The sequence below is a fragment of the Watersipora subatra genome, chromosome 4, assembly GCF_963576615.1.
Source record: "Watersipora subatra chromosome 4, tzWatSuba1.1, whole genome shotgun sequence".
Lineage (NCBI taxonomy): Eukaryota > Metazoa > Bryozoa > Gymnolaemata > Cheilostomatida > Watersiporidae > Watersipora > Watersipora subatra.
The window spans coordinates 8,558,185-8,569,396 of record NC_088711.1 but is presented as its reverse complement, the minus strand read 5'-3'; the positions used below and the strand labels follow the sequence as shown (position 1 = coordinate 8,569,396).

At 34.0% G+C, this 11,212-nt stretch overlaps 1 protein-coding gene across 1 annotated transcript; it reads right to left on the bottom strand.

Annotated features, from left to right (window-relative positions):
* Positions 1–756: 756 nt before the first annotated feature.
* LOC137393132 (peroxisomal membrane protein PMP34-like) lies at positions 757–9,445 on the bottom strand. The gene is made up of 8 exons (XM_068079556.1): positions 9,335–9,445; positions 8,244–8,304; positions 8,046–8,112; positions 6,425–6,576; positions 5,636–5,755; positions 4,289–4,536; positions 2,059–2,120; positions 757–899 (listed from the first exon to the last, which is right to left on the bottom strand). Exons 1-8 carry the CDS (start codon positions 9,404–9,406, stop codon positions 761–763), a joined length of 921 nt encoding a protein of 306 aa, XP_067935657.1. The 5' UTR covers positions 9,407–9,445; the 3' UTR covers positions 757–760.
* Positions 9,446–11,212: the final 1,767 nt, after the last annotated feature.

Genomic DNA, 11,212 nt, shown 5'->3' with positions numbered 1-11,212 from the left:
ATATGCTTAGAACTTGATATCTGTGAGTGTGAAATTCTTTTATAATCAATACACATACCATAAAAACTAAATTTTTTATTCCACTTTTACACATAAAATAAATAGCCTGTTGATTAAGAGAATTAATTTAGAAAAGAACATATGTGAATGGCAAGAAAGGGATATCAGATGTCTGTAAAATAATGAAAATAGCATTAGTTTCTAAAATGCAATAAAAGAGATACATGTATATTATGATTTATAAAAATGGTGTTCATTGATAAAAACAAATAATACACATGATGCAAGAAAAATTAAATTTTGTGTGTAAATGGATTAAATAGCGACATAGGTGTACTGAATTGCCTACATACAACCAATGTATCAAGGTACAGTATATGTGTACTGAATTGCCTACATACAACCAATGTATCAAGGTACAGTATATGTGTACTGAATTGCCTACATACAACCAATGTATCAAGGTACAGTATATGTGTACTGAATTGCCTACACACAACCAATGTATCAAGGTACAGTATATGTGTACTGAATTGCCTACACATGACCAATATATCAAGGTATATGTGTACTGAATTGCCTATACACAGCCAATGTATTAAGTCTATTTGCTACACAGCTTATAAATACCAATATAAGGTATTGAACGGCAGAAAAGATTATACCTGAATATTTCAATTATTTTGCTTGCCCTAGCGTAATAATAAATAACTTAACTCGGTTTCACATTTAAGCCAAACATGACAAGCTTGCTATTACGTTATCTACCTCTGATTCCCATTATTGTGAATACAGACATAGAGATCCGTTCATATGTCATAAACATGAGTGCTGCCATAGCTATGGTTTGCAGAAGTTTCGCCTCAATTCCTTTGTAGAGTCCTACGGGGCCTTTGTTCCTGTAATATTAACCTTGTAGCAGAGGCCCGAGACACAAACTAAATATGTATTAGCAATTACTTACCCCATACATACATACTAGTCATACATACTAGTCATATATACTAGTATATATGACTAGTATATATGACTAGTATATATGACTAGTATATATGACTAGTATAATATATGACTAGTATGTATGACTAGTATGTATGACTAGTATGTATGACTAGTATATATGACTAGTATGTATGACTAGTATATATGACTAGTATGTATGACTAGTATGTATGACTAGTATATATGACTAGTATGTATGACTAGTATGTATGACTAGCATATATGACTAGCATATATGACTAGTACATATGACTAGTACATATGACTAGTATATATGACTAGTCATATTATATACTAGTCCAGCGATCTAGCCCCTTCATTAACAGATAATAGTTAGTGCCTGTTAATGAAGATGCTAGATAGCTGATGTGCCGCCGATCATAACATTCTATAGGATGCTTAGTACTAAACTCGGAAATATTTGGTTTTCAAATTGAGTGTTTGAACAATCCTTTCGTAATCTACTCACTTCGATTTGAGCAGCCTTCCAAACACATGTATTGAATTATCTATATCCATATTTCTCAAAGTATGTGGGTGTATATATCTGTGTGTCATTCCGGCTATAGCTATTATTAGAATAGCGTAGCTGGACAACAATGCTGACGCAACGTCATGGCCTACCGTCATTAGAAGCCTAGCGCTTATTAACTAGCTTACTGGAATTTACCATTGGCAATGTGCCCGGCTAATAGCAAGTAGTAGGCAACTCTCATCACTTCTCATTGTTTATAAGCTGATTTTTAATACCTGGGCAACGCTGGGAGGCACAGCTAGTATCCGTATATATGAGCAAATTAATCTAGATAGCCCTGAACTGATAAATTGACATAAATTATAGGATGCTATGGAGAGTAATCCTAATCAAAATTATTATAAAGTACTTCATTTCCTGTGTGGGCTGAGAAACACCCATGTTTAGCCATAACTTGGTGAAGGTCTACACTTCAATCTTACTGCTTGTCGTGTACAAGCATGTAACTCCGTTAGGCTATAATAAGACAGCAGAATGCCAGCAACAGGAAGCATGTCAATGTTACAAAAATTGGAACTTACCGGAGTATTTGATATACGCAGTCTTTTATACTCATAGGCTTGTCACCATTACGACTGTGAGCCTGCAAAAGAATGGAAATTATTACAATCAAGGTTCACAGATGTTACATAGTATTACTGCTGGCTGAAATGAGGGGTTGTGATTGGTCGTCAAAATCCGCTGCAGTATATAACTTCATTTAGTTACACTTGTAAAATACAGTCTGACGTCAATATTCAAACGTCTCAGATTTCGAATAAAATATGATTTAACGAAAAAGTTTGAGAATTTTCACTTCGGACGTCGAACAAGAACTTGTAACTCGAACATTTCCGAGAGAAGTTAAAGAAACCCGACGACACGGCTAATTGCCAGCTGACGCTTTTCCCCTCATGACATTAAGTATTCAACTATTGTAAATATTTTTTGCATTTCAATTTAATTTTTAAATATACTAATGAGTATGTATGTAGAACTGTTTGTGCAATTAACAAAACATTGACCGTTTTATGGAGTGTATCAGTGCATTATTTTATTTTTATATTATAATAGAATAAAACACCAGCTATTTCTACACTTTTTCCATAGAAATTTGAGAAACAAGGTTGGAATATGAGCTGCTAAAGATATTGCAATATATTCCCATCCTAACTTATATATATATATATCCCATGCAATATATTCCTAACCTATTCTATTAATAACGTATCCATAGGGAGGTCGCTGTATTTTATATATTCCCTACTCTCTTAATATATAGTTGATGATGTAAAACGATGCACAGATGAAAAACAGCAACGTGTTTCATCAAAGATACTCCCTAGGAGTACCCTTAGTTACTAGTAATCAATAGCTAGAGGTTTGAGCTATTTTGAGGAGGAAGGCAAAACGAGACCATAAAACAGCAGAAAACCTGAATAACAAATTTATCTGTTAAGATTACAGTTTAACAACAAAGCTGAATTATTGTGGTTACAACTAGGGATGGCATTTGTGGTTTGGAAAGGTGTTATCGACTATCGTTGGAGTTGTCCCACTGATATCAATATAGCTATCGAATTATCAATGAGCAGACAGAGTTCACCGATAGTTATCGCGTGACTTGGCAGCTGGTAAAACTATCATATTATCATGCCTAAAAGATCGAGGATTGTGGGAAGGGATAGGAAAAGCTACTGAAAAAAATCTGCAGAAAAAACAAAAACTACAGGCAAACTCGGATAACTCAAACTTCACGGGACTGAACGAAAGTGTTCGAGTTATCAGAGCGTTCAAGTTATCAGAGCATTGTCACAAACCCATGTATTTATTAGTAGATAAATGTCCATATACAAACTATATATAAATCAAATGCATAGATGGCTTGTTGCAAATTAAAAGGCTCCTACAGTAAAGTTTAAAAAAATGTCATCAGAAAGTATAGAGACTTTTCTGTCACTTGAGATTGGTTTGTTGTTTGAGGTGATGTGATTGCCAGGACATTTTCAGATTAAAATTGGCAAAACTGGATTGCTGTTGAAATGCTCAAAAGAAAAGACGTATTTTTCTTTCGAGCGTTTTAACCAAAATCAAGTTCGCCGATTTTTCTTTTATTCGAAGGTAAGCTCACTTTTCCTTGCTTTCGGAGGGCCATCGCTAAGCGGATAGTTGGTAAATTTGATTTTTTGCAAATCTTTAGAAAAGTCAGTAACAAAAATATTTTGCCGATGATGGTAATAACGACTTCTAAGAACTACTAAAAGTTGAGGTTTATTTCTATGGCTTAGAATAAAGTGATATTCTAAAGCGATAACAACCATCGCAGTAGCCGTTGGGCAAAAAACTGTTTGAGTTAACCATGTGTTCGAGCTATCCAAGGCGAGTTATCCGAGTTTGCATCTGCAAAACTATCGGGTTATATTCTTTTTTATTATTCGATAAGATATATAAGTTTCGGATGTTTTGATAGGCTAAAAATAAGCAACATATTCATATCGAGAAGGCAACTACCGACTATGGCAATCGACTATCGAGCTATCGTGCAACCCTAGTTACAACTGCAGCTACGACGCTATAATAACAGTGTTACCAAAATAATAACAAAAAGTCGCATTTATTGCAAGAGGACACCTAGCTTAACCAGAAATGGAGGGTGTCTTTGCATTCAACCATCACAGTTAGTATCTATTTTGTTCAACTCTGCCATTTGACTAAATGAGGTCATTGAATCAACTATAGTTTTCAGTTTTTGGTAAATTAAAGCAAACTTACCCTCATTCGTGACTGAACCATCTGCACTGGATATGTGAGCAAGGTAGCAACAGCTTTAGCAATTGCTGCAATCAGGAAGAGAGTGAGGGACCCAAGCTGTGGCACACGCAGAAGTTTTAAGAACCTTCTCTTGAGTGCCTCGTATACCACAAACTGGATGGTAGGATTACAGACTAAAATGAGAGATGGTCCAGTACCATTCCATAGCGTCGCCACACCTTCTTTCTTTATAATCTTGGAGAAGCAATCTACACAAGGAAAAACAGTCAAACCTTGACTTATGATCACCTCTATAAATGATGTACAACTTTGCCAAATACTTGTGTCAACTTACAAAGTAATTTTTAGCATACATCTGAAATTTTTCGAAACACTGCAATTTTTTTAACAAAAACAATGTGAAAACTTAAAACAAAACGTGAAAAATATGAAAGTATATATAGATTAATTTGGTTTAAACGATATTTAGTGTATGTTAGAATATGGTAATCCTATGACAAACATTTCTATCGCTCACTCTACCACTGAACCTACACTTCTGTTCAACAATAAAATGCTCTCTTTACTGATTATCAATCTATTAATTAAACTTTTACATATAATTCAGGTTTTTATAATTCTTTTTCAACCATTTTTATATGTCTTTTTTTAATGCTATATGTAATTACTTGAAATGTTTACTGTTTTTTTCAACTCTGAAAAGAATGAAATGAAATTACAATGTATTACCATTAAAAGAATATTTGTGTCTGTGAATGACAGTTTCAACATACAAAGCAAATATTTTAACAGACCAATATCGCATGTCAAGGTTGAACTGTATAGCAAGGAACACTGGTCTACCCAGTGTTCCTGGGTAGACCAGTGTTTGAAGCACCAATTACAAACAAAAAACTATAAGCCATCAGCGTATCATATACACTTCACATGATTTAGCAAAGATCCTTTTACGCTATCCAATCAAAAGGAGCCTTAGTAGAATAAGATTGTCATTGCGAAATATAAAAAAACTGATTTCTCTCAGCTTTATTCAGAAGGACACACGCTACTTCAAAAGTAAAAAAACTAGGTCAGCATGACCTGATTTGTTTCATCCCAGCCATTTCAGTTTCTGTCAGAATATGTTGAAAACAACTATTGATCAAAAGATAAATGTAGTAGGCAACAATGCATACAGATTGATGAGACTTCTACCAGGCGCCGCTCGCACAAGCTGCATTAGTTTCTGAATATAACAATAACTACCCAGTGCATGAATACAGAAGAATGGTATAGCTAGTCTAAATGATGGATTTCATAGCATTTTGTACATACTGACAGTTCTATGACTGCCAACGATGAACTTACCCAACATTCCTTGATAATGTTCGGATGATCCACCACTGCTCATCCTTGCCAAAGAGCCCTGAAGCTTGAGCCTTGTATTCACCACCCACATCGGTGTGGTTGCATAAACATTGATGATTCCTGTAATGAAATAAAAACATCGGTCTGACATCTGTAATTATCCCGAAAAAGCGTTACATCAGATGCAATATTGCTATATTTGTCAGTATTTACACTGTAGTCTCTACTAAACATCAAAGTTTGTAGTATTTGTTGTCAGAACTATAGTTTTTGAAAGATTTTTGTGTAAATAGAACTTTATATTATATTCATTAGCGTCAATGACGCAGTCTTTGTGGGTATCTGAATCCATGCTATAATCTCTGTATGTATTAGAGACTATGATATAGTCTTTGTACATATTACTGTATATTTCAACTTACAGTGGCAGTAAATTGACCCTAAGAGAGGGTAAACAATACCTTCCTTAAGTACAATAACACATGCACGATTTACTTACGTCTGAGACACGAAGATGATAACAAGCCTAGTTAGGCAGAAATACTGTTGAATAGAGTGAGCGGATATCCCAATGCCAGTTGTAAAAAACTCAGATAGAGTAGAAAGTGAGTAACACTTTGTGTAATGTAAGGTAGGAAAATGCATGCAAGTCTATGACAAATACCCTGCTTAGTAGTTAGTCTATCAAAAATCTGCAACAGGGTTAAGAAGGAAATATCCTTTAACAATTATGAGTAAAAATGTTAGCATTGCAATTATAGACTGTGGCCAGAGAAACAAAGATGTCACCTGCTAGGCTCGCAGCTCCCATGTCCTTCCAAGGAGTTGGCTTGGTTTTACCATAAAATAATAGCTTTAGGATGTTGTATGAGTAGAAGTATACAAAGTTAGAGCACCAGAGAGATGAGATGACAGGGAACCAACCCTTATAGAATCCCTTACTGCAACAATAGATATAGTTTCCATGACAACATCCTACATGATACAAACCTTTTAACATCGATGCGTGACAGCAGGTAGCATGTACAAGATCAAACTTCTACACTAGATAACTATGCAAATATCAATACTGTCTGATGGACAGCTCAATATCTATTATGTTTCTCTATGTATATGATGTACTCCCTCTGTATGCGTATATGTATGCCGGTTTTAGCAAATACATCAGCTAGAAAAAAGAGTCATCGTATGATGTACATACAGAGTCCAGTAAAATGGCCAGAAGGATTAACCAGAGAAACTATTAGCTATATTAGCGTCCTGATCATCCGATGTGCCATGAGAGATTGTCATGAGTAATAATTACAGTAGACCCCTGACCATGGCATTGATTCATTTCGTTTCGTTTCAGTCATCCATTAGAAGCATGGAAATCCAGTAAATGAGCACGCTTCATTAGTTTTACTCAAATAGCTATCCTTCAGATAATTGTTTACTCCAGTTTAGTGTTTATACTGTTTATATATATACGTACATACTGTATATCTAAAATCTTGTTACAATTGTGAACAAAAAGTGACTAAGTACTACAACAATTTTAAGTAGGTAAACCATGATTGTATTGAACTGTTAATAAAAATGGGTTCAAACAAAAATAATATTTTACAAATATTCTAAACTGTACTAAAATGAAGTTTGTACACTTAAGCAACTAGTAGAAAAGCTGCTTGAACCTAGACTGACATATTCTTAAACATCTTACCACCTATGAAAGATAACTACTGAGCTTAAATTAGCCTTACGGATGTCTATGATTGAGAATAATGTTTCATGAATCAATTCACTTTAGAGTGATCTATTGATTGATTCCAATCTATCTGCAGTAACCTTTCCTGTGAAGATGAATAGCAGTTTCACAGCGAATGCTTTCACACAAATTTAGTGAAACGAAATGGCGCCAAATGCGTTCGGATTTTACCATTGCTATGATTCTGAGAGGAAGCCACTCCAAATCTATTCGAAGCATTGAAACCAATTAAAACACTGAGATACATATACATAGACTAGTACACTGGCAGTTATGTCCCGTCGAGAGATCACGATGTGTAATAACTATGTGCACAATTATTCTTAGTATGGAAAGGTGGTCGAGTGGCGCAGATGGTAGTGTGTTTGACTTCCGCGTGGCTTTGGACAGACGGACACAGCTTATGTTATAGCAAGAATCAGCAGAAGAGTAAACTATGCAGGCTCAACTTGAGTATCATATTATTATCATTATCACATATTATCATAGTACCACAGCCACGCTCTACTACGTGTACATGAAATTAGGAGCAGATATAAAAAGGTGAACTTTGTGAATATCTCATGTAAAAAGCGTGTCCAATATTTAGCGAGTATTATAAGAGTCTATCGCCGTGTAGTGTTGTTTCCACAAATAAAATTAATAAGTGAACGAAATACTCACATGCCTTGTTTCTCAAATATTTCTCTAATTAGCTGGATCATACTTTTCGCTTTGGCCTCATCATCAACTATACAAACAAATATAAACTTATCAGAGCTATTGGGGTGAACAAACATTCAGGAAGTTTAGATCATCATTTGCATTGAGTTCGATTATTCTAAAAACGTTGCATATGAATGTAATGAAAAGTTGTCTTACCTTGAAGGATAACCCTGACTGTGTCTAATGGATAAAACACAGTCATGGCTGTAAATCCCCCCTGAAACATATATGATGAGAATACAATAGGAAACAGCAAACTTTTGGTGATTTTGCTAGACGAAAGCAACCTTACAGTAGATTGCTTACACAGCACAATTTTTTTTCTTCAAATACATAAGCTGAAGAAAAATTAATTTGCCTCAACCAATATCCTAACAGTACTTAACCGTGTATATATAAAATATATATAAATGTATAAATATATATATTTATATAGGTACATATAAATATATCTAAATATATATCAATAAATATATAAATATTTATGTCGTTTTATAAAAATCAAGTTAAAAGAATAACTCTAAACTTGCACAGTTTAGAGCTCTTTTTTATTAAAATTAAATGATTTTTGACTAAAATTTTCTCGTGGCAGCTATAACGTTGTTTCGTGCTTGGCGCTTGTCAGGCTGTGACTTGGGTCTGATGAGACTTGGATTCAGGCCTGATGAGTGACAAGGTGAAACAATGTTGTAGTTGCCACAATATTTTAGTCAGAAATCGTCTAATTTTAAAAATTTATATATACATAAATTAAATAAAATTAATATATATATATATATATATATAAATCTCAAATTTTGTGTGTGATTCGGTTTGTACAGTTATAGCTATTAAAATCTTAGAATGAAGAGTCTGTATCACAAAAGATTTAATCTCGGAACCTCTCATTCCCGGACGACATGCTAAACCATTGAGCTATCCGAAAATAATGGTTTCATTGAGATTCATTCACCCACATATGTCGTTATGTGGGTAAAAATACGCATACTGCGCTGTATTACGACACAATGTCATTTTATGATTGCTCTCACGACTCTTATTAGAAAGCTTACTCAAATTAGCCATTGGCAATGTGTAAGGCTAATGGCAAGTCACAGGCAACTACATAACTTCTCATTGTTTATAAGCTGATTTTTAATACCCGTGCAATGCCCGGAATTTTGCTAGTATTTACATATATATATATATATATAAATGAAACAGCTGGAAGCCGGAGAGCAAGAGAGCTAGAATAGTGGTATACTAACAGTGGCCCCAGCCACAGCATGGACCAAGCTGTTGTAAGAAAGGACATCCCGGAGTCCAGATATGAGAGCCATATTTGGTCTGTAACTGCGGAGATCAATTCTAGCAATTATCCATGGTCTAAAAATATAAGGAATAATCATGTGGTCACCTTATTCAACATTCTCAAAATCACTGGATGTTTATTTCATTTATAATCGTATCAGACAAGTTTTGATTAAACTAAAAGCCTTCTGAATGACAGACAATATAACTACATATACATGTAGTTACATGTAGTACAATATAACTACATGTACATGTATCTATCCGGCGCCTCCTTCAATTGATACAAACATATATTATGACATATACTGACAGTGAGTTCTACCGAGACTTCACCTACAACACTATTTACTAATTACAAGGATCTTAGCAAGAGCTTGCTGAGCGAAAGAGATTATAGTATGTTCGTATGCAACATACTGATCTTAAACTGATTTGAACCTACATTACTTCAGAGAAGTTATTGCAAAAATGGAGAATTCTCAAGGCATTGGGTCTATACTACCACAAGAGTACTATATATGGCCAGATTTATGATAAGTTAAGTACAGATGTGTATACAGACAGATGTGTATATATCATCTCAGACTTCCTTCATTATCTATTACATAATTGCATACAATTAAGTTGTTGATTGAAAGCCAAGAATATAAATTTTTAGTCAATTGTTCAAGGGTTGTTTTCTTGATGTTTTCTTTCATTTACAGTTTATAAAAAGAAACAGCTAGTAATAGAGGCAAGTTTAACAGCAATCTAATCTGATGAGCTGACAGCGATGCTGTCAACTGACAAAAAAATTACATTTCTGAAATACATCCTGCATATATTTAACATTTGAAAAAAATAAGGAATTAGCACTATAATTATTGCTTTTTGTAAGTTTAAATCTATGTAGATTATGTTAGATTAAAACTATGTAACTCATTTTTTTGCAAAACATGCAAATAGCATTTTTCAATATTTCCATTATTAAGTTGAACCTAGTGCTTTGGTAATAGCTTAACACTAAGTAATGCTAGTATTCCATCTACTACATTTTTTTAACCAAATCCTTCGATGAGCATCATCACAAAAATCATATTTCTTTACATATCCAGCAGTCCATACATATTACTCTATCTCATATACCCAAGAATACAAATTGTTAGTATAGCAACTTCATCTCTGTTCTTTACACTCACCAAACTTACACAACTAACTTGATCCAATAGCATACCAGTTCATCTATTATATAAAAATAAAACAACAAAAAGCATTTCTCGCAAAAACATTAGTAAAGATGATGCCAACAGCTTCAGAGTGATTATTATTATTATTTGCTACCACAATTTAACCAAAGTCATTTAGCAAAATTTTTTTAGATATTTCCTGCTTTAAATATTCAAAACTACTTCTCCAAAAAAACACAACACTTATGCCAAAAACCAACCCCCCAACAATCCACGTTGTAGAGCAGTGTTATGTAATAAACTTTCTATTTTAATACTCATAATTTAGGCCCTACTTTACTATTTGTTAATTTTATTTTTGTCTCGCAGTCTATGTTGTTCAAACGGCATTGACTAGTGTGAATAAAGGTAACATCTATCTCTAACCATTTAACGATGCCTAAAATAAAAGATACTTTCGGTGCCTGGTTTGTTTAGTGGTAAAAATTAAGAATTGTAAAAGATAGCTATTTTTCTCTTATTAAAACTACTGCTACTCATAAAAAAGATGTGATCTGTTCGTCCATGAAGGGAACAATAAACATGTGTAAACCATAAAGCTGATTCAGATCCTAATAAGATACAACAAATTGGCGACGATTGGATGGGATTAGCAGTAATAGCACA

Excerpts from the sequence above, each read along its gene's own strand:
- LOC137393132 (XM_068079556.1), bottom strand. The coding sequence starts at position 9,406 with ATGGCTCTCATATCTGGACTCCGGGATGTCCTTTCTTACAACAGCTTG. Across the intron at positions 6,577-8,045 it reads ATATTTGAGAAACAAGGCAT|TAAGGGATTCTATAAGGGTT; the intron begins GTGAGTATTTCG and ends CTATTGTTGCAG. Across the intron at positions 2,121-4,288 it reads TGGTTCAGTCACGAATGAGG|GCTCACAGTCGTAATGGTGA; the intron begins GTAAGTTTGCTT and ends ATTCTTTTGCAG.